The sequence below is a fragment of the Micromys minutus genome (genome assembly GCF_963924665.1).
Source record: "Micromys minutus genome assembly, chromosome: 1".
Classification (NCBI taxonomy): domain Eukaryota; kingdom Metazoa; phylum Chordata; class Mammalia; order Rodentia; family Muridae; genus Micromys; species Micromys minutus.
In genome coordinates, this window is record NC_137969.1 from 144,646,812 (window position 1) to 144,671,753 (window position 24,942).

Genomic DNA, 24,942 nt, shown 5'->3' on the forward strand with positions numbered 1-24,942 from the left:
TTCCAGACTGATGTGTCTAATAGCTTGTGTCAGCCACGGATGCAGAATAACATTGTAAAGGATCCCAAAGAATCTCATCAGAGGATGCTGTGCTCCAGCTGTCAGCACTATGGTGTCATTAGCAGAGGGGCCTTTGCTACAGGCACTTAAGATGGCAGCAGTTGGGGGCTGGTTAACAAGTGGAGTATGGGAGACTGTGGCGAAAGCATGTCTATGAGAATCATGAAGACCTCAGTTCAATACCCAGAACCTATATAAAATGGCTGGTTACAGTGGTATGTGCTTGTAACTCCAGAGCTGGAGATGTGGAGACCAGGAAATATTTGGGGCTTGCTGGCCAACTATCCTTAACCAATAGGCAAGCTCCAGATCCAGCAAGTGACCGTGTCACAAGAAAACACATTAATTGATCTCCTGAGGAATGATACCTAAGGTTGACTTCTAGCATGTACCCCACACATGAACACATAAAAAATGGAGCACACGAGATGTTTTGTGGCTGTGTGCGCTCAAGTAGTGACTAAAATTATAGGCAGAAATTCAAACTCTGAGGAAGGAGCTCTTTTCTTTCTGGAATCATGAGTTTGTTGGGTAATACAGGCAGAAGAGAGATGGGGATTCTAGGGAAATTAAAAATCTGAATGCTTCTGGCACAAGTAACAAATTGGAAGGTGATTAACTATATTAAATGAGAATTTGTCACAGAGTTTCTTCAAACAGATCATTTCCCTTGTCACTTGAAGTGTTTGATGAAAATTCATTACCCACAGCATCTCTTAAATAAAGCATGATCTTGCCTATTGATCGCAGCTGATTTACTTCATTATGAGCAATTTTTTCTCACCCCTACAATATTAATAGGCTACGTTAACAACACCTTATCTACATATACTTAGCACCACTCCAACAGACCACTACAGCCTGGCTCGTTCATAAGAACTAATGCTTTGCCCCAGTTCAGGAAACTGGAATGGCCACAGTAGAGGGGCTGTCATGTGAGGGGGGTGTCCTTCCCATGGTGAAGGGGGATGTGGTGATAGAGCACATGTACATGCACACATCCACATATGTGTGCATGAACATGCTAGAAAGGATCATGATAGAGCTGCAGCCAAACTATGTGTTCATCTGAAACCCACAATAGCAGCATCAAAGGTGAGCCACCCCCCCAACACCGCTACACCAGGGATTAATTTTCCAGCACTGGGACATCAGCAGGCACCGTGAAAGCATTGCCCAGCTGGAAATAAGATCAGTCTCACCTCAGTTTTCTGCTAGTCTCAACTTTGTACAAGCTGTAAGTGTGCACATGTTTTTTATAATGACTGGGTGTTCATTCTTTATCCAGGGACAGGATGGTATCATGGTTCCTGCTTCCTTCAGATAGCCTGCCTGTCTGTGACATTGTGTGAGGACACAGGAAAAACAAATAAAACACAAAGCCTCTCCTGGATCCCTGGTAACAAGATGGGTTGTGCTGAACACTGAAGTTCAATCCACAGCCTCCCAGCTTCACCTCAGTTCTATCTTGGAAAGAGCTGGATGTTATCAGAAATAACCCAACTTCACCTTGGGAGCTCTGGTCCAACTAGGCAGGGCCCTCCAGGCTCCAAATGATGCTTCTATACTTCTAGCCTGGAATACGCAAGCCAGTAACAAGCCTAGTTCTCACTTAGACATCTTTAAAGGTTCTTTAGGTTCCAAGCACAGTATCATGATGTTCTTTAAGGCCTGAAGCTTAGGAGATAGTTTAAGAGGCAGAAAGGAAAACTAAAGGATGACATCATAATGCTCTTGAAAGGTAGAAGCAGACAAATTTCTGTGAGTTTGAGGCTGTCCTGGTCTACATTGTTTCAGGCCAAGCCAAGTCTACTTCATGAGATCCCATCTTATAATAATAATTAATAATAATAATAACATAGCAAGAACAATAAATAATAATAATAAATGAGTATCTTGTCTCAGTATTTCACTTGTCCATTTCACCTGCCTTCCTGCCCCAGTCTACAGCATATTTGACAAACAGACAAGGCATATGAAGCAGAGCCTGCTGTCCTAGGAGCAGAGGGTTTTGCACCCAGCAAGGCCAAGGGGAGATATTAAGGATCTACATACAGGAAAGAAAAGAGAGCTGGAGTATAGGAAAAACTTCTTAGATGTGAAGCAACCTCTCTCTCTCTCTCTCTCTCTCTCTCTCTCTCTCTCTCTCTCTCTCTCTCTCTCTCTCTCTCTCTGTCTCCCCCCCCTTCCCCATGTTGTTTTGATACCCAGGTTCCCTACTACTAGCAGATACTCCAAGCCACCATTCCTGAATTAGGCAAGCCAAAGGTAATTTGCTAAATGATGCTTAAAATTTCCAGTTGATGCTGTGATGGTGACTTGTGACTGTCAACTTGATTGGCTTAAGAAATGACAAGGACATTAGTGAGGTAAGACATTCCTTTTGCAGGGAATGAGAGAGCATTTCTAGAGAGAATTAATTGAGGGCAGAAGACCCAATGTGAGTATAAATTGCATCATTATGTGGGCTGGGGTCCGAGACTCTATAAAATAAATAGGAAAAACTAAACTAAGCACCAGCATGCATCTCTCTGCATCCTGATTGGCTGAGATGTAAGCAAGTACCACCTCTTGCTCCAGCCACCAGAGTTCTAGCCACCTCTGTGCCTTGTCTGCAGTGATGAACTATGTCCTCTCACTCTGGGCCAAAGCAAACAGCTGCCCTCTCACATTGTGTCTTGTCAGGCTTTTTGGCCACTGTGGTAACAACAAAAGAACAGTAATGCCATCTGGTGAGTGTGTTCTAGCTTGCCCCTCATTGTATCGATAAAGCCAGGCAATGAGGCCCAAAAATAACAAGGTGTGGGCCGCAGGCTATTGGTGAGTGCTAGTTCCTGGCCTGATATATGCATCCAGACTCTTTGAAGGAGGCCTTTAAAGTTTCTGAATATTTTGATAAGCTAAAAAGGGTACAGATTGCATTTAACGTTTTCTTTTCTTGTCTTGCTTTTTCTCTACATCCCCCCTTTCTTCTTTCTGTGTCTGTTTCTGATGTGTGTCTTGGATATTTGAGGACAGCTTTTACTTCATCAAGCTTCTGCCCAGAGAGCACCTCAAGGCCACACGGATGTACAGCCTCTCATTGCTTTGTTGAAGGGTATGAGAGGTCCATCCCCTAGAACTACACAGAACCATCTAACTGGGCATGGTGGCTGATGGCTGAAATCCCAGGAATTAGAGGAAGGAAGATCAGGTGTTCAAGGTCATCTCAGCTAGAGAGTGAATGTGAGGCTAACCTGGGCTACAAGACAACATATACATACATATATAGAGAGAGACAGATATAGATGATATAGATATAAATAGATATTTATATGTGTGTATGCATATATGTATGTGAAAATAAACTAATCATTTTAAAAGCCTTTAATCTGTAAAATTAAGTCAGTAAAAATAACAAATGTCTGTTTAAAGCCCACCTGAAATTTTTTGTTATCTACTCAGAAAGCACTTCTGCCTTTAAAGGATAGACAGTCCCTGTTTTTCTCAGTCTTTATTGGCAAGTTGCCTGTGTCAGGCACTAACACGTCAAGGACGAGGTTCAGCCCCCGTTAGCTCCTCGGGAGAAAGCAGCAAGAATGATGAGTGCACGGGGGAATGTGCACTGCCGCCCATGCCTGTGTGAAGCCTGGACAAAGGCTTTTTATAGCCGAGTCCACTTCACAGAGGAGGTTGGCCCCCTTTCTCAGAATTGGGGTGGCAAGGCTAGGATAGGAGGACAAGGAGCCAAAGAAGGGAGGTCTTGGGACATTTCAGGAACTCATGGCAATGCAGAATGATTGACATGGCTCTCCTGGTTCATGACGAGACAACAGAGGTGTGGTACAGTGTGCCTAGGATTCAGTCTATACTGTCTACAGGAGACTGCATTAAAGTTAAAAGGGCTCATACAATCAAACGCCATTCTTAAGATTCTAATGACCCACACTAGACAGGATATCTCGGGAAAGAGGAGGATTTTTTTTTCTTTCAAACATGGATTCCACAATTTACAAATGACCCTACATTTTCCAATCATAAAACAGTTAAAAGGCGAGACTTGAGCAAGATGATATAGGTCAAGTTTCTGCTTAGAAAACTTACTTTACTTTTCTGAATCTGGCTCTGGTCATTTGTGAAACTTGACGTTGAAGGTGTGAAGATTTCATAAAGGTTAACAGATATGATGCATAGAAAGTGCTCAGCCTAGGTTCTGTGCATAGCACTCACACATTCCCTCTGGTCATGTGTGCATGCCTGAATTCTTGTATGCACATGTGTACTTGTCTATGTGCATGTATGTGTGATTGCACATATGTGTATGTGTGTATGCATGCATTCATGTGTGTATGTGTGTGTGCATATGTGTGTGTTTTCATGTGTATGTGTGTATTTGCATGTGGGTGTGTATGTATGTGTATGTACATACATGTGCATGAGTACACACATGCATGTATGTCTGCCTCAATGTATATGTGTGTACATGTGTGTGCTTGCATCTGTATGTATGTGCATGGATGTGTGTGAAGTGTACATGTCACCAGCTCCTCTGAAGCTGAGCTAATGCCTATAGAATGACCATAAACATTTAACATGAGGACCTTCTATAGCCCAGGCCTCTGCCAGGAGACCACATCTAGCAACCTAACTTGGAATAGCTTTTTTTAGGTACCTAACAAACTGAGGACAAGGAGAAAACAAGGAATAAGCAACTATGAAACCAAGCTGCCTGAGACTCTGGCACCAGCCCACGTTGTTGCTCATGAACTTTAGGGACAAGGGACAGAGATTAGGGCAGTGAAGCATGCATGTGTCAGGAGGCTGACTCTCTAGCCTACAGTGCCTCCCAGTCAGTTGGAGAAAATGCTGAATGCCCTATGCAACAGCCCCAAATCCCTCTTCCTCATAAGATAGGAAATCAGGGATCAAGCCAAATGTCCTGAATTTTCAAATATCAAAGATGTATGAACAGTGATGCCGATGTCCCATTTAGAACAATGTACGTGGGAACAAGTAAGTTTCTCCCCAAGAAGAATCTGCATTTTTATGACAGCAATCTGTCCGGTCTTCTTACAATATGGAAGCTTGGATTTAATCAAGCCAGGAACAGCTGCCACTTGCAAATGCTCATTCAGTGACTCAAGGTTAAGTTGAACTTGTGTCCTTTTGCCACACAGTGCCTGACATTGTTCAGGCAGAGCACACCATGTCTACTGATGTCACCTGTAACGCTGACTCGTGTCTTAAGTGAGAGGTAAAGGAGTTTAATGTTTTCATATTAGTAGCTTTCATTTTCCTCAAGGAAATACTAAAACTACTTTGGTTTTCCATAGGAAAATTGTTCTGCTGTAGAGGGAGGCTGGGTGACACATGTTTTTCAAACCTTCTCTGACATCTACCAAGAGCTCTTGCTTCCTTACTCTGTAATGGCAGCTGGTAGAATTAGGTCTTCTAGCTATTTTGAGGCTGGGGCACAATATGACTGGAAGAGTTAGACATCAAGTGTTCAATTTCTGACTGTCTTCTATAGTGAAATTTTAATCCAGCAACATTGCTGCTCTGCCAAAGGATCACATCCAAAACCTTCTAGATCTGTGTGGTCTGGCTGAAATGGCTGGAATACAGACATGCCCTTAGTACACACCTTTAACCCCAAACAGTGAAGGTAAAAATTAGTTTATAAAAGCAAGCAGCCATATTTGAAATTGACACCTAATTGAAGGGAAACAAAGTGAAAAATCAGAGAAAGATTTTAATAGAATGAGTCACCAATAGGATATACCCAACTCTCATGAGAACAGAACAAGAAAGAGGGGCTACTTAAGAGAGCAGTACAGAGAGACAGACAGACAGACAGACAGATGAAGGCAGACAGAGACATACAGACAAACAAAGGCAGACAGAGACACAGACAGAAACACAGAGAGAAAGACAGAGATGGACAGAGACAGACAGAGAGACAGATGGACACACAGAGAGAGAGAGAGACAGAGAGAGACAGAGAGACAGAGAGAGACAGAGAGACAGAGAGAGAGACAGACAGAGAGAGAGAGAGAGAGAGAGAGAGAGAGAGAGAGAGAGAGAGAGAGAGAGAGAGGGGTGGCGAGAGGGAGAAGGAGACGGAAAGAAGGCAGTTTTACTAGGACAATTTTATAGAGACAGGTTGCAGGTGAAGATAGAATAGGAAACAGCCAGACTAAAACAGATTGCCAGAGTTAGTTTGAGACTAAGCAGAACAAATTAGTCACAAGTCAAGAGAGAAGCCGGTTTGAATCAGTCAGATTAAAGAGAAGTTTAGCCCAAAATAGCAGAGTTAGCCCAGCCAGGTAGAATTCAGAAGTAGCTAGAAGGGGTGAGTTAATTCAGAAGTGAGTCTCCAGAATGACAATTAAGGTTGGTAAATAAAGGAGACATTTCTGGTCTTTAAGACACTGCCCGTTCTTGCTCATAAATTTCATAGGTGAATAATGTGACTTTTCCCTGCCTGTATCTGGGTTTTTGTTTGCAGATGAGAGGTTATGTTCACTCTCTAGCCCTAACTTTTGTTCTTAAAATCCTCAGAAAGTATGCATTCCTACCTTTTAGACTGTCAGTGTGGTGTGCCTATGGAAATACAAGTCATCATCCATATAAAAAGGCAGAAACCATACGTCATAGAGGTTCTGAATAATGAAGCTTTAGCCCCAACTCGTGGTTAGAGGTCATAAGAGTAGGATCTGGCTGGTGGGGTTAGTGTTCTTACAAAAGACACTCAGGGAGATGAACCACATGGTCCACAAGTTCAAGATTGGCCTGGGCTACAAAATGAGACCCAATCTCAAAAAGAAAATAAAAGATAAGGATGGAAAAAAAAGAAGAGTGAAAGGAATCCTAGCAATGCCTACACTGTTCCCCACCCAAGTTCCTAGAGGAATTTGAGAAGGGCATGTGTGAGCACAGAGAATTGGTCGCCATCTGTGAGCCAGGAACAGTCCTTACCAGAAACTGAGTTGTCTAGCACAGTGATGCTGGGATTCCTACCTTCTGTAACTGAGGTACACTGCTTTCAGCATCCAGTCTGCAGTTTTTGCTTATAGCCACCACCCCGCCCCATGCCCCCAAAAAACAAATGCTGGTAGCATTTTGTAAGATAATTATAGTAAGTCCTTAAGGGCTGTCTTTATGCTAGAAGAGGGTATTGAGGTACAGGCAATCAAATACAGCAAAGCTGAGGTTCATAATGCCTTATCCAGGTGCTGGTAACCAGCACTGTCAGACAATTTCATGCATTGTTACTTGGTTAGGAGTATAAATTACCTGACTGGGACTGTAATGTGCCGTAAATAAGTACGCAGTGGGTAGCCATAGGGAATAAATGGACACCTCCAGTCCTCTTTAGCAGCAAGCAGGATGGGAGAAGAAAAGTAAATTAGCAAGAATTGCAGAAGAAAGTGGAAGTCTCCAGCAATAAATCAGCACTTGGAGCAGTCATTTTTAGACCTATAACAATATAATAGAACAGCACTTGGCTCTGCTTGATATAACAACGTAAGTGTCACCCTGAACCACACATATCTTAGGTGGTATCTCGTACATTCTTATCCTTTTCGAAACAGCTCAAATGTCATCTTCCATGATTTTTCTAAATGGCAATTGAAAATGACATTTGTATATTTTTACATCCTGTAGTGCAGACTTTATTCAGCTTCCTCTGAGGCTTCAAATGAAACTTGATTTTGCTTTTATAAGGCACATACCACATCATGATACAGGAAGTTGGGTATCATTTCTGTCCTGCCAAAGAGTGAACACTGAAGGCAAGATTGTGGACAGAGAAACTATTTGACAAGTGTTGGGACAGATGAGTGAGTGAATGATACATGATTATATGAATAAATAAGTGAATGAGGAATGAATTAGCTAATGATGCAAATGAATGAGCCAATGAATGATAGAACAAAAATGATGAATTATTTAGTGAATGAATGATGAATGAATCTGTGTTCTTTGGTGAGTCCTCATTTATCTCACACTTTCTAGAGATTCATTGACCCCACTTCCAGACTTAGGCTAACCGTCTCCATCTGCTCGTGTGCGAAGCTCTGGAATGTCCTTGTTGGAAGTGCCTTTAGAAGGCGCTCACTGCATCACGTTACAGGAAGTTGGTTATGAACTCTTCTGCCAAACAGTGAGCTCTGAAGGCAAAATGTGGACAGAGAAACTGCCCAACAAGTGCTGGAACAGATGAGTGAGTGGTGAACGAATGATGTGAGTGAGACAGTGTGAAGCACTATCGAGTGTTCACCCTCAGCATCTTCAGTCGCCATGGGCGCTGTAGGGTATGGAGGCGGAGTAACTTAAAAGATTCTGTGTGTTACTACTATCTGCCCTGCTGTTCTTTTAACATATTCCAAAGATTTTTTAGCCTCTAAAAGACACCAAGGCACCATAAAAAGCCTAGACTGCTGTGGAGCCTAAGTGTGGAGGTCTGTCCTCTTGTTTCCTAAGAAACTACCTTTCTCACTGTCCTCATTCATAACATTTCCTTGCCAGTTACTGAACATGGGGCTCCATGCATTCCAGGCAAGTGCATCTAATTCTCAGTCTAGCCTCTGATCAATGCTTCCAAAGTAAAATTAAACCAGTCATTTTTTTAAATACCCAAATTCTGAGTTTATAATAGGCTCTGTAGCACATATTCCATTAGCCCCTGAATCTGTTACATGGCACCAAAGTGGCAAATTCCATTCTGAGACCTGAAACACCTCCCCTTGGGTCTTTTCCTCCCCTTTCTCTTATGGTATCTGGCCCATGTTCTTCTGTTCTTTCTGGCCTGGCCTTTACCCTTCTGCATCCTCAAGAGAGACTGCCCAGGGATGGAAGGTTAAGTAGTTGAGGGCCTAACAAGATCTGAGCCATATGGAAATATTACAGTGGAGAGACAGGGAAGCAAAGATGTGAATGTCACACAATACAGGGAGCTGTCCTGAGGAAGCTGTGGTGGACACAGCTTTAGGCAAATGGCATGTAGATCAGATGAGACAGATGTTGGGATAGTCAGGAAGAAAGGCTTTTCATTCGTCTCTTTTCTTAATGGGTATGGCTGTCTTGCTTGCATGTATGCCTGTGCTCCACATGTGTGCAGTGCTGTGGAGCCCAGAAGACAGCATCGGATCCCCTGGAAACTGAACATATAGGCAGTTAGTAGTGAGCTGCTACCTGTGACCTTTGGAAGAGCATTTGGTGCTCTTACCCGATGAGCTATAGCTCAAGCCCCTCAGGGAGGAAGGTTTTAAGCGTTTGATGTTTTCTTCCTTCTTTGCTGCCTTCTACAAGTGCTTGTTTAGTATTTACTGTGACCTGGACACTGTCCTTGGGAAAAAGAACAATGAAAAATAACATATCTTTATACCCTCACTAAGCTTACATTTTGGCACACATGAAAATATGTTATTTCAAACAGAGATACAAGTATGCAAAACAAATATTAGGTGAAAACTAGGCCAGCTCCTCCAAAAGTTAAAGGTTATCCTGTGACCCAACAGTCTCACTCTTGATCAGATACCCAACAAAATTGAAAGCAGGGAGACATCAGATATCTATGCATGTGTATCTATGGCAATAGTCTTCCTAGTGGACCAAAGACAGGAGAAGATCAAATGTCCATTGTGATGAGCAGATAAACACAGGTTGGGACAGACAGACATAGATAGATAGATAGATAGATAGATAGATAGATAGATAGATAGATAGATAGATAGATATAGATGGATGGATGAATGGATGGATGGATGGATGGATGGATGGATGGATTATGGATGTATGGATGGACAGATGATGGATGGATGAACGGATAGATAAATAGATCAGACAGACAGATAGGTACATAGAGTAGATAGACAGATAGATGATATATTAGATAGATTGATAGATTGTCAATATATTAGATGACAGATAGGTTATAGATAGATGATTAGATAGGCAGATTAGATAAACAGAAAGACAGATAGATGATAAATTAGATAGATGAATATATAGATAATATATTAGATGATAGATAGATAGATAGATAGATAATAAAATAGATAGATGGCAATATAGATGATAGACCAATCAATAGACAGTCAGACAGACAGATAACACATAGATAGTAGAATAAATAGATTAGATAAATAGACAGACAAACAGACAGATAGTAAAGGATAGGTGGGACATTCTAACCCATAGTATTGCACGTGTAAGTTTTGAAGAGTTGAGGCAGAGTGAAATTAACATGTTAAAAGAATCGAGCTTATATGATTCAACCTCCATGAGGCCCACCCATGAGGGAAGAGGTGCCACTGATGACAGTCAGCTTGAAGAAATGAAAAGATTGTAGAGATGGATGGTGGCACCTCTGAGACAATGTTAATAAACTTAAGGCCACTGAGATGCAGGTGACGACTATGAAGGTGGTAAACATTAGCTAGGAGTTAGCTAGAGTGGTCTCATTTACTCCTGAAAAGCGGACAAGGAGCTGGAGTGGGAGGGTTTTAATTAGGATTGACTGAGAAGGGCTTCTGGGGTGATTCTGAGTAGAAGCTAACCACAGTGAGAAACACATAAGATGACACAGGGTTTCTGATTTTACTTACTCTAAATACAACAGATTGATTTTGAAGTGTTTTGATTGATTGAAAACTGAAGCCAGACATGATGGTACACACCTCTAACCTCAGTGCTCTGGGGGGTGGGGGCACCCAGGGCTACATAGTGAAATAGTGTCTCAAATGAAAAGAGAAAAAAAATCACAACAAGCACCGTAAACAATTTTTGTATTTGTCACTGAAAAGATTTTCTTTGTTGTGTGTGAAAATCACACAGAAGGTCCTTTTAGGAGAAACCCAGAAGTCAAAAGGTCATTTAAGAGACTTCCACTGTCACATGACCAGTAAACTCGGGGAGTGTTGAAAAGATGGTGATGAGAAGAGGGTCAGATCAAGCTGTAGTTTAGAAAGTGAGTAACTAAAGGAGTTGACTTGGGCTGTGAGGGACAAAGGATGGCATCTCTGTTCTTAGCTGAGATCTTGGCAAGCAGGAGTTTCCATACACTGAGACAGAAATGATCAGAGGCAAAGACAAATGGTATACAGAGGGGTGTGGTCAAGATACACACTACACAAAGAAAGGGAGGGTTAGCCCAGTGTTTGCCGGAGCCCTAATTCAATGACGTCATTGGTTAAACAAAAAACAATAAAAGTGAATAGAAGCTAGGAGCAAGGTACAGGAAGGAGATAAGGGGAAAATTAGCCCTAAACTTTACAAAATATGAAGGCAAATCCAACTTAGCAGAATCATGGTTGTAAAAGCACAGGTCTAGAATTTCAGGGATAACTACCAAACCTCAGATGAGGCTTTCTTTCCTCTCTCTCTCTCTCTCTCTCTTTTTTTTTTCTCAACTTTTTTTGGGGGGGGGGGATATTTTCTGCATTTACATTTTAAATGCAATCCCTTTTCCAAAATACCATCCCCCACCCCCTCCCATTGCCACCATGAAGGTGCTCCCTTTCCAACCACTCTCTCCCACCTTGGCATTCCATTACACTGGGCAAACATGCCTTCACTGGACTTGGCTTCTCCTCCCATTGATGCCAGACAATCCTATCCTCTGCCGCATATGGACCTGGGTCCATGGGAACTTATTGGTTGGTGTTTTAGTCCCTCGGAGCTGTGGTGGGTTTGGTTAGTTGATCATTTTGTTCTTCCCATAGGGTTGCAGCCCCTTTCAGCTCCTTTAGTCCTTTCTCTAGCTCCTTCATTAGGGTCTCCATGTTCAGTCTGATGGTTAGAGCCTCTGAGGAGGCATCCATATCAGATTCCTGCCAGTAAGCACTACTTGGCATCAGCAATAGTGCTTGGGTTTAGTGGCTGCATGTGTGATGAATCCCCAGGTGAGGCAGTCTCTGGTTGATCTTTTCTCCAATCCCTTCTCCTCTATTTGTCCCTTTATTTCTTCCCATGAGCATTTTGTTCTCTCTTCTAAGAAAGACTTCCTTCTCTTTGAGTTTCATAAGTTCTGTGGATAGTTCCTTGGGTATTCAGAGCTTTTTGGGCTAGTATCCACTTATAAGTGAATACATATCATGAGTGTTCTTTTGTGACTGGGTTACCTCACTCAGGATGATAGCTTCAAGTTCCATCCATTTGCCTAGAAATTTCATGAAGTCATTGTTTCTAATAGCTGAGTATTACTTTTGTGTAAATGTACCACAATTTTTTATCCATTCATCTACTGAAGGACATCTGGGTTCTTTCCAGCTTCTGACTATTATAAATAAGGCTGCTATGAACATGGTAGAACATGTGTCCTTATTGTATGTTGGAGCATCTTTGGGATAAATGCCCAGAAGTGGAATAGCTGGATCTTCAGGTAGTACTATGTCCAATTTTCTTAGGAACCGCCAGACTGGTTTCCAGAGTGGTTGTACCAGTTTACAACCGCACCAACAATGGAGGATTGGTCCTCTTTCTCCACATCAGATGAGGCTTTCTTAATTAAACTCCTCTTTCTTCCTCAGGAAATATACTTAGAAAGCCACCAAGCCCTGCCTTGTGGTAAAGGCAGAAGGGGGAGGGGACAGGCTTGGCTCAGGGTCCTGAGGCTCCCCTGAGACTATCACCAGGTGCCAACTTCACTGCCCACTCTGCGCATGCTGCCGGTATGAAACGCCACTCAGTCATGCAAGCAAAGGCTGAGAGTTTCTGCAGACAGCCTCCCCCTCCAAGGGCAGTGGTTAAACCAGCAGGAGACAAAGTTGTTTCAATCTGCTTGTTGCTGGTCTTGAGTCAACTGATCATAAGTCATTGCTCTTATGAAGCCTCCAGCTGGTTCCTACTGGGAGTCACAAATCAAGGAGGGACAATTAGTTTAAAAAGAAAAAGCAAAACAGGTTTCAAAAGCTGCTTTCACTGTTCAGTGTCACCTGCACAGTGGGGAAAAATGAGAAATACCTGAAACCACTGTGTAAAACAGCTGGGCAATTTTATACATACATACATATATATATATATATATATATATACATATATATATATACACATATGTATACACACATACATATATATAATATGTATATATAGAACACATATGTGTATATAACATATTATATACATATATGTGTATTGTATATATAGGCATATAGAACATATACATAAAACATACATGTCAGATAACATATCATATATATATACACATATATAATGTGGTTTACATGCAATTAACTGGATTTGTTCTGACTGTTTCTTTCATAGGACTGAGAGTACAAGGTTCGACAACACCAGCCCCGTTGGCTGTCTCTCTTATGACTAAAAGTACAGCACCTGTGGCCACCCGGACTACCTCTGCTCCACACACTGCTACAGCCACCACCCCTGTTGCCAGTGCCTCTGTTCTCCACACTACTGCTGGATCCCTGACACCTCCGCTCCCCACTGACCCCAGAGAAGAAGCTGTCACCAGCCCCCCTTTGAAGAGGGATGTCAACAGCACAGACCCCTCACCTGCCGGGTTCTTCTCAACAAGCAGTGATGTCCACTTGGCACACACACCTGAGGAACATAGTCTTGGCAGTTCTGAAACAAGCGTGCCAGCTACTGGATCACAGTCACCCACGCTCCTGTCTTCCCAGGCTCCAACTTCAGCATCCGCATCCCCGGTAACTTCCTCATCCGAGTCCCTCTCTGCCTCCGTTACCTCTAACCACAGCTCCACTGTGACCGACATCCAGTCCACAGGAACCCCAGTGGCACTTGCATCTCCAACAGAAGAGCACAGCTCTAGTCAAACACCCACTTCCTCCATCACAGCAGAGCCTGTGCCCAAGGAGAAATCATCCCAAGAAGCTGAGCCTGGCAAAGTGATCTGTGAGTCTGAGACCACCACCCCCTTCCTGATCATGCGAGAAGTGGAGAATGCCTTAAGCTCAGGTGAGTCCCCTCCGGATGAATTAGTGATCTTGGTTATTCGAAGATGGAGAGCCTGTCCCAGGGAGGCAGGCGGAGTGCGTAATCCCTAAGGGTGATTGTCAGGCTCAGGGGCTTTAACAAGGAAGAAAGTTCTGTCACTTGTCCTCTGTCTGGCGTGTCTTTATAAAAGGTCACTGGGGTTGTACGAAAGTGAGATTTTGGGGTCAATAAAAGACCTGTTTTCCCAGGTTGTGCTTCTGACAACTTCTCAGACCTCCCAAAAGCAGGTTCTTTTTCCCTTGGCTATCACAAAGCCAAAGAGAAACCGAACAAACACTGGGGGTTCCTGTCTGTCCCCGGCAGAGAACAGAGAACCAGGAGTCTAGGCTCAGAAGCCATTCCTTCACCTTGCTTCAGGTGGGAATGCCATGCACACAGGGTTTTTAAAAACTGAGTCTGATGAAGAGGAGGAATAGTCATAACTTTTCCTTTAATAGGGGAAGGTTCCCCTATCTCCCCATTTATGGTGAGAGATAAACATCTTTTAATGAAAACAAACAAGTGCTCTGAACAGAAATAGTGCCAGAGAATGGAAGGAAAGAGAAAGCTAAGATTAGCCAAGCACTGACCTCTATGAAAGAGCTCATAGCCCAGTCAGGCAAGCAGTCCCTGAGAACTATGATTGATAGACACAGTCTACTAACAATAAATAAATGATCTGTATCATATCTATATTATTTATATATTAAATATAAGTATATTATAATATTTATATATAATATAAAACATAGATGTTATATATTAATATCACACAACATATAAATCTGTGTATAATGTATATTTATACATATGTAAAAATATAAATATGTATATATGTGTATTATATAGTAAATATATTTATTATATTGACTGTTGCTTTAATAAAATAAATATACATGTATATGTACATGTATATATATATATATATATATATATATATATATATATATATATATATATTTAATTTTATTTCAAAAGGCTGGGGCATATCAGTGAGGGGAGCAAGAATGAAAGAAACATCTTAGTTGGAATGAAGGAGCCTACTTCGGAGCCCTGACAAAGACATACCTAGGGGTCAGGCCTGAGACAGGAGAGAGCTGAAACCAGATCTGTGTTAAGCCCTGTGAAATGACCTCCTTCACGTCAGAAGAGCCTCTTCTTTGAGAGAAACACTCCTCTGCTAAACAACTTCCCATTTGACATGTGGCCAGAAAGCAGGACAAGCGAAAGCTGCAGTGCAGTGAGGAGCCAGGTGGAGACGGCCGAGGCAGGCCTGCAGAGGGATAGGGCATCTGTTTGTATCTCGTTGGCAATTTGCTCACAACTCCAGGCCAGTACTCCACATAGCACTCTTAGACATTTTTCTCAGCCTGACTTCCTGCCCTAGTCAACAGGAGATTCCTAAAACAGATTGAGTTCGGTGAAATCCGTCTCTCATCGAGGGACCACCCACATACGCGCCGGTGGGCGTGGTCCTGGCCACCTTTGCCTTCCTGACTGGGGCCCTTAGCATATTGTCTGCGTGTGTTGCTTTCCCTTATCCTCCTCTCCCTCCCGTATCCCACAGACGTGACGGTCAACACTCCAGACTTTATAGTCTGTACTTGGCAAAAACTGTTCCACATGATCTGATACATCTACTTCTTTCTAAGATTTCCTAGTTCTTGCTGGAACGTTCAGGAATGTTCTAGTATTTTGGCTTGGCCTTTAGACTATGTATCTTTTTCTCTTTAACCCAGCAGGGTCAAAGGGGTTGGGGGGAATGTACCAAGGTGAGGGTCCAGAAGATATTGAGGAGAATCCACTGCAGCTATAAGACCATGTGATCGCTGTGAGGAGCTCAGTGCCTTCCCGGCCACCAGCTCCTTTGGCTAATTCTCAGGCAAGGCACTGTTCTCGCTCGAGCACATTGGCTTCTCTCTTGCTTCTCTATTTGTTGTTTCCGTGCCACCCTCCCTCAGCTCTCACTGATCTCCAGCACTCCAGAGCCAGCCGCCCTTTCTACCCTCTGTCCCAACCCCTCCCCTTGCTCCCTTCTCTCACCCTGATGATTCTGAGACACACCAGTCCTGTTCTGTTGTATGGAACTGAACATGTATACATCCTGCTGGCAGCCGATTGGAGATCTCCCCTAGGGCAACCCATGAGCTTCTTGGACTGCAGATGTGTTAGAGGGATTGTTAACTTCCTCAGCCTGCGTGCGATCTGCCTCCCCTCAGACAATGCCTTCTCTTCTTTTGAGTTCTCCGGCCCTAACTTTGGAGCCTCTTTCTCCCACCCTCCACATCCAGGCAATCCATTGATCTAGCCTGGTCTGCTCTTGCCCCTCCCTTTCCCTCTCTTTCCGGAAAATGTCCTGACCGCCCATCACATCCTATGAGAGAGCCTCTTTTAGGATTGGAGCGTTGGATCTTTTGGGTTGTGTTGTCTTCATTGGCTCAGCCCTATGACTGACATTTATCTAGTCAAATGAGGACCTCAGAATCAAACGCTTCTTAGACTGGTACTTTTCTGTGCACAACTACAAGGGGATGCTTCTGTCTGCCTTCGCCTCCAACGCTGATGACGTCATGAGCAGGAAGAAGACAATCTCGTTAGAGTGGTCCTCCTACTTCCAGTACAGCAGTCAGTCTCCAAATGGCTACCAAGCCCTAGAATTGTGGCTGCTCCCAGCAGAATCTGTAGCTAGCAAAATATTTGCTGTTTCAAAGACCCAGTGCCGAAAAAACAAAAGAAGAAAGAAAACTAAATATTTTTATATTGTTTGCAGGCTGGGGAGGGTGGTAATGTTTTGGATAGATCCAGTTAATTAAAAAATGATTATTGAAAAGAAAAATGAAGCCACGGTAGCTCCAAGCTTGCCGCTGTGGCTCTGATGGTTTAATTGCTTCCCCTCTGAATTAGAAGGAAGGGGCCAGGGTTTGGGTTGTGCCCACAAAGTTCAGCCTGCCCTGAACTCGCACAAACTCTCTGCTCTTATTTTTTTATACCCTCAAGCTCCCCGGCAACTTTCCTATTAGCTGAACTCAGAGAATCCTTCTGCCTCGGGGGCCTTTGCACTCACTGTTGCCCCTGCTAGAAACAGTTGCCCTCCCGCTGTTTTTAATGATCAGTCCTGCTTCTTGTCTGAACTGTTCACTGCCCTCCCTGCAGCAGACCTCTGTGGAGTGATAGCTGCCGACAATGTGGATCTCTTTACCACTTGTCTTCTCATGGCTCACCACGTTCTGACAGCACCTCCTTTCCCGGAAGACTGCCTGCTTTCTACTGCTAGCCTAAGGGAAGAAACTGGGCGGCAGAGAATGATACAGAGGTTGTATTTCCAGCCCTCTGACGTGACAGACCCTCAGCAGCATTGGCTGAATAAATAAAACTGATCAGCCAGCACTGGGGAAGCTGCTGCATTTCTCTGAGACCTGTTTTATCAATAAGATGGAGTAAGGAAATCATCTGTGTGGTGGACGTATTATAAGCTTTGGGTAACACAATTCACTTGACTGTTGAACAGCATCCCAAACAATGGCTCCAACTGGTGTGTTACTATTATCATTATTGTTGTTGTTGTTGTTGTTGTTGTTGTTGTTGTTGTTACCTTTTTGATGCTGCAGCTGTCATCATCTTTATTATTATCTGTCATAATGAAGGCCTCCTACAAACTTCAACAAGCATTTATTTAAGCTGGGTATCTGGCTCTATACTAGAGATGCATGTAGCTGGAGATAGTCGTCATTTATTTCAGGAAATTTACGATGAAGCATGTGTACGGCCTAGACAGCAAGAGTCCCAAGCAGTCTGGATGGGTACATCACAAATGAAGCAGGGAAGAACCTCAGGGTGGAAACCTGAGGCCCTAGGTTACGAGAGAAGGTTGTTAGCTGCACTTAGTAGTCTGCTGGTAGTCACTGATGGGAAGAGAATCTAAGGATTATATTTAAGTAGTATTATTCAACAGCAGGATAAATGTACATGTTAACTTGTAAGCAACTGAGGACCAAAAATATCCCAGTTCACAGCTGGTTTCTGTTGCTCAGCCTCAGTAGTGGATGGGTCATGTTACTTACCCAGTCTCCTGGTTAGAGGAGTTCTTCACTACTGACTGACTACAGAAGTTATCTGTGCACCTCTGTGCTTGGCACTACAATGGCTGTTTCCTGCTCTGACCCAGTGCCTAAGAAACGAGATCCTTGTTAGAAATCAGACATCACTGGCACAGACTCCACAAAGTCATCAGAATACACCAAGGAGGCCGGGTCAGCTGTGTCTGTTCTAAAGGTGAAAATTGCATACTCAGAGAGTGACTTACTCAAGTCCTCCCGCGAGTGAGTGACAGGGCCAGCGGTCAAACTCCGTTCCAGAGATGGGTCTCAAGTTTCCTGCCACTGAACCCAACCTGTCTGACGTAATAGAGATGCAGAATCAGAAGAGCTAACAGCTGAAAAGCACACTTGAATAGGTTACAGATAGAGTCTTATCTCGCCACCTGGGTCACCAGCAGGAGGGGAAGCTGGTGGCATGGGCGAGCCATCGAGTGTCAGCTGCACAGAAGACAGATGCTGTGATTTGCAGCTTTTGTTTAGCTAGTCAAGGAAGAAAAGCTGCAACATGCGTTAAATTGGAGTCATACTGTGTGTTATTTAATTGGGACTCATCGTGTGTAAACACTGTGACATTATTTTTCCCTCAGCAAACTCAGTGCAATGCACATCTCAGGACAAGGTGAGTGTGGCAGGGAGGGGCTGAGATGAGATAGAGTCACACTCCCCCTATCACGAGGCCACGCACACATACTGCACAGGTACGCTCAGTCGGCTTGGTGCTGTGAGGAATTCACATACTCACTGGATGAGGAGGACCCACCTGTGAAAGTTGGTGGCATCCTTTGACCTTTATGTTACTGGCCTGAACTCCTAGCTTTTCTTCAGTGGGAACTGTGCTAAAACACCCTTCAAAGGGCACTCATACAGAGACACCTGCATCTGTGTTCCCAACCCCAGGAATCTTCTGTGTGGAATATATCCATACCTTTGAGATAAACGTAGACATGGAAAAAAAAAAAAAAAAGAATTAACCTATAGGAAAGATGAAAGATTTATCTAAGATATACCTAGGAAAGTTTTATGAGTAAAAAAATTGTAGTAAATTAATGACCATTTTTCAAAAACATTAAAAATCAGTGAAAGGACTTAACATTGGTTTGCTATAAAAATATGTATATAATAAAACTGTGTAAATGGAATATTAAGCCCTTCATTAATGTATTTTCAGAATGTTTAGAATGTATCAGAAAGCAATACCTCTGACAAGTGAGTTATTCACTTCTTAGATTATAAATACATCACATATGCTCAAAACTGGACCTCCTCCGTGAGCCTCTGCCCATCATTCTGTTCTCTGATTCTCTTTTCCTGTCCTCTCTTTCATCAAGTATTTATTTATTTATTTTTATGTTTGTGTTTTGCCTTCACATATGTCTGTTTACCATTCGTGTGAAATGGCCCCAGAGGCTAGAAGAGAGAATTGGATCTTGTGGGACTGGAGTTACTAACAGTTGTGAGCTTCCTTTGGGTGCTGGGAATAGAACCTGGGTCCTCTGGAAGAGCAGCCAGAGCTCGTACCCACTGAGCCATCTCTTCAGCCCCACCCGGTATCACCAGATTGCAGTATTAGTAGCTCCTAAACTCATCCACGCATCTCCTTCTCACTCAGAGCTCAAAATCTCATAGCAGAAGCCTCTCCACTGCGTCTTTCCGCCATCTTGTTATCCGAAGAGCAGCTAGAGCGGTGACTAAACAGAAATCAAATGAACGACGCACATCGCCAGCTCTTATCAAAGTCTCTGCTTTCAGCAGCAAGCCCCCTGAGCCTCCACTTTATGTGGCGCCCAAACACCTTCCACTCACTCTCAGCACCTCTTCTTCTGGTTGAGTCTTGGGTTCAGAAGTCCACTGGTCTTCCTCTTGAATTGGGGCCATCATCTGCAGAATGTTTCTTGCTGGAACCTTCTCTGGCACCTCATAGGTTAATTCCAAACCAGTCCCCAGAATCTCAGCTCAAACGCTGCTTGTTCTGGATGTTTCCTACGCAGCTGCCAATCCAGCCCTTAGTGTTCAGTTGCAGCTGAGCACAGCTCACATAAATCCACTCTCCACTGTAGGATGACAACTTTAGCTGCATAGCTCTTTCTTTATAGCCACTACTGCTTCTCAAGACACATGGGGGTAGGGAGAAACCGTTTGACTCAAAACTATATTCCTAGCAACTAATTGTGCCAAGCTCAGTGTAGGTGCTTAATAAATACTCAACAAATGAACCTTTCTAATTTTATTTAGACACTGTAAATTCTGAGCTTTGAATTGAAAATGATTTTTAAAAAACCTATTGAACACCCCCACCTGTGTATGTAACGATACTTCTGATGCCTTCTCAAGACCGCAGGGCATCTGAGGTGGTTTCTGCTGTCCTGATGAGTCTCTACCCACTCCTACCCCCAACACTCCTGTCTTTGCTCACATCCTGATGCTTCATTTGGGCCTTCACGAACACTGGCTGCTATGACTGTTCTTATGGACGATTATCACACTTTCTTCTTACCGGCCAAATCCTTTGAACTTATGTTAACCTTCAAGCCTTGCAAGTTCCCACAGGAACTGTATTAGACACTATTTCAGCTAAAACACAATCATGTATTCCTCCTTTGACTTGCCTTCCCTGCTTAAACCTTAATCTAATTTTGATGTATTTCTAAGATATCCTTTGAAAAGTATATGTCAAGGTAATAAAATCCGGCATTTCTCATTCATATCGCCATCCAGTAGTAAGACAACCACTGTGCATCTTAACTGCCCCAATCCTGACTTAAATTATTGGAGAAGTAGAACACTCTTTTCCTGTTTCAGATTTGACTTTCATGGGTGAGCGATGAGAGGTGGTTTTGAGAATGCTTCACTGAGAAAGTGAGAGTCGGCCTATACACAGAGATTATGCCATTAGGAACCTACAGCCAGGAGGCTCATCGGGAGATATGAGTGAGGATAGACCCAGTCTCTGCCCTGAGCCATCAGAAGCTTCTAACTCATGAGAGCATCTTTCTAGCTGTAGAATAACTCATTGGAAAATGGAGAGTAACCCATCATTAGCCCATCAACTTTGTTAGAAAATATCTAAAATCATGGGGAGTTGAGTTTCAACTTTAGTGCTGGGGGAACGTGTAAGTAACACTGAGAATTGATATGCCTGCTTGCTCAATCCTAAGAAAAACAATATTGTGTTTTTTACAGTGTCTTTCATTCATGATTAGATGAATGACCATCAAGGAAGTATACCATTGGCCTAAAGACAATGGTTTCTACACTGCATGGCATGTTTCTATAAGGAGACAGTAATGGAGTAACTTTGAAGGCAGGATACAAGGGTGTAGATGATGATACGAACCCCACCATAAGACTGTCTGGCTCAGCTCTTTCTAGTGCCTATGGCTACACTGGAGATAAGGGCACACGTGCAACTGTACCTATTCAGTAAGATTCTTTTTCACATTAAATATGACTGCTGAACAGTGTTCTTCTAATAAGTTAACAGTGAATTATGTCTGCTGTTATTATTACAGTTGGACCCTTAATTTAGGGGGTGGCTTCTGCTAGCTCGGATGCTTGTAGGCTAGATTTCTTAGCTTGAAATTTTTGACTGTTTATAAAACACTTAAAGACTCCCGAAGGGACGCTTACATTGAGTTTGGGGTAATAAACACCTGTAGACAGGACAACATAGAGAACGGTATTCCAAGCAGTGTGAGAGAGAATCACGGCTCCCCTTGGAAACTGTGACACTTTCACTTGGAAAACTGAAAGGAACAGGCTGAATAAGGAAAGAACTAGACTTTCTGCGCTGAGAAGAGCAGTCTCCGGGGCTAAAGGGAGGCAAGCAGGGAGCTACAGGAGAAAGCCTGGTCCTGGGGCCTTCAGAGGCAGAGCAGGAAGGCACTGTACTCTCCCCTGACTTGCATCACAGTTGGGAAATTAGTTTTCTTTCCAGAGACCTGAGTCTGGGAACCTTTAAACTTGGTAAATATAGTGTCTGAAAGCAGGTCCTGTGGGACCTGGGTGATTAATTACATGGGGGACAAGATTGAATTTAACTAATGGTTCCTAGGAGATTGCTGATTCCTTGGGATTATGGTAATTATGTTGATGTCACTGACCTCAAAGCTGTTGGGACAAGTGACCTGGGACAAATGACATGAAACATAATAATTAAAAACAATAAGCACATTACTTGGTAAAAGGGAAGAACTCTTCACCCCCACCCCGACCAGGCAATATTCAAAGAGACGACTTGGGAGTTTGAGACACCCAAGCTAGTCCTTAGTAATCCTCATTCCCTGCAGACTGGGTGTGACCCTCTGGTCAGCCACGTGTGAGCTGTGCTCCTGACAGCCCCAGAGTTGCGATGTGGCAATCAGCTCAGACAGCGCTATGCCAAGAGAAAAGTGGATAAGCAAGACCATTGCTATTCTCAGAAACCCCAGGTAGCTCGTGTTACAAATGTCAAAAGCAAGCTGAGACTGAGCAATCCAAACAGGTAGTTAAAATAAATTCCTAGCGTGAAGGAGGTCTCATTTGTGTTGGAAAAGACTGTAATTGTAAGTGAAGTGAAGAAACTTTAAAACCATGATAATGGAGAGCAACCCAGAATGGTTTCATTAATTGCAAGCCTGAGCTCTGTGCTTCCTTACTGAGTGCAGGGCTGTGCTCCCATGTGAGAATGAGGCTGAGACGGAAGAGCGAGTCTGGGGTTCATGCCCTCCATTATCTTAACCAAGATTAACATTTCAGCTACTTGCTTTAGCTGTATGCTTTTTGCAGAAGTGTTTACTTTTCATTTATCTGTATGGTATGTGTGCGTGTGTGCGAGCTTGTGAGTGTATGTGTGCATGTGTACATGTATGTGTATGTTTGTGTATATGTGTATGTGAATGTATGTATGCATGTTTGTATTTGTATGTGAATGTGCAAGTGTGTATATGTGTGTATGTGTGTATGTGTATGGGGAGACATGCAAGTGTGATTGTGTGTTTGTGTGTATATTGTGTATATGTGTATGAATGTGTGTGTAGGAATTTGTATGTGTGTATACATGCATGTGACTGTGTGTGCATGAGAATGTGTGTGTAGGAATGTATATGTGTATACATGCATGTAACTGTGTGTATATATGTATGAATGTGTGTGTAGGAATGTGTGTATATATACATATGACTGTGTATGTATGAATTGTGTGTGAATGTGTATGTGTGTATACATGCATGTGACTGTGTGTGTGCATGAGAATGTGTGTGTAGGAATGTATATGTGTGTATAGATGCATGTAACTGTGTATATATGTATGTGTGTGTAAGAATGTGTGTATAGATACATATGACTGTGTATGTGTGAATTTGTGTGTATGTGTATGTGTGTATACATGCATGTGACTGTGTGTATGTGTATGTGAATGTGTGTGTGATTGTGTATGTGTGTATACACACATGTGACTCTGTGTGTGTGACTGTGTGTATACAGGTCTGAGTCATTTCTCTTCCTCAGTCCCTCTCCATCTTAGTTTTTAAGACATGGTTTGCACTGATGCTGACGACTGATTACTTACTTGGCTGCAGTGAGCAGTGAGCCAGGGATATGCCATCTTCTGCTTCCCCAGCACTGAGATTACAGGGGTGCCCAGATATTTATGTGGGTGCTATCGATCCAAACTCAAGTCGTCCTTGTGAGGCCAGGCTTTAACTGACTGAGCCGTCTCCCCACCCAGAACAGAACTTTTTGGAAAACTTGTCTCCAAACCAGGTCCTCAAATAATGTTAAGTGTAAAAGTACAGTTGTGCCCATGGCCCAAGGCTGAGGCCAATGTACCCTCTTGCCCAGTTTGTCAGCTGTTAGATAAAAATAGAAAAGAGGGAAAACACTCCAGGTAGATAACAGTTGCCCAGTTTTGATCAGCTGGCTTCTTATCCTGTGTTTGACTAGATGACTATATGTCAAACCAATGATTTAAAGGTTTGGAAAGAGTTTGGTGGAGAAAAGAATGTGTAGAGATAAGATTAGGTTATGTTCATTAAAACACTTGTATTGATTTGCATGTAAATCATATGACAATAAAGAACTTTCTTCCTTATACTGTAAGTACTAACAGCATGTGATTAAAACCAGTTCTGAAGTTGGGGAGACGACTCAGTTGGTACAGTGCTTGTGTACAAGCATAAGGATCTGAGTTCAAACCCAAGCACACACCTAAAACAGAGGGCGTGGTGGTGCATGTTTGTAATCTCAGTGTTAGAAAGGAAGGGACAAGCTGTCTCTAGGGGTGGGGTTTATTGGCCAGCTAGCCTAATCAAATTATTGTACCTCATATCCGAGTGAAAGAGACTGTCTCCAAAAGCAAGGTAGACACCTCCTGAGGAGCCATGTCCAAAGGTGTCCTCTGACTTCCACATGCACACATGAGCATTCACACACACGTTTACATATGAACATGCACACATCCTCATGCATATTCTGAGATTAGTTTCTAATTAATAATAAATTTGCTATGCTTCAGAATAAATCAGAATTACTTTGCGAATTACTTTAGGCCTAAACAAACAAATGAATAAAATCCTGGCTTTCAGGGACTTCCAATGGAGAGCAGGTGAGAGCAGCACACTTGAATCATCAACATGACAGCATAGCTCATGTTCGGATCTTGGGTATTAATATGCAAGCATGCATGACTACCCACAGCTACAGATGTCAATATCAGCTACGCCAAAGTAAAAGAAAACATCTAGAAAGTGGGGTTCAAGGTAGATCCATCCTTTGAGATGACTTCTGGTAGAGATTATATTTAAGAAATTTCTTGAAAAAACAAAACAAACAAGCAAAAAAGTGTGTTCCTCTTCCCAGAACGTTCCTA

The 24,942-nt window shown here is 42.9% G+C and overlaps 1 protein-coding gene across 1 annotated transcript in view; it reads left to right on the forward strand.

The window, feature by feature from the left end:
• Positions 1–24,942, forward strand: part of PARM1 (prostate androgen-regulated mucin-like protein 1) — a 97,275-nt gene that overhangs the window by 51,684 nt on the left and 20,649 nt on the right. Inside the window, exon 2 of the mRNA XM_080920948.1 lies at positions 13,309–13,983. Within this exon, the coding sequence (XP_080777074.1) occupies positions 13,309–13,983 (675 nt within the window). The remainder of the gene's footprint in view (positions 1–13,308; positions 13,984–24,942) is intronic.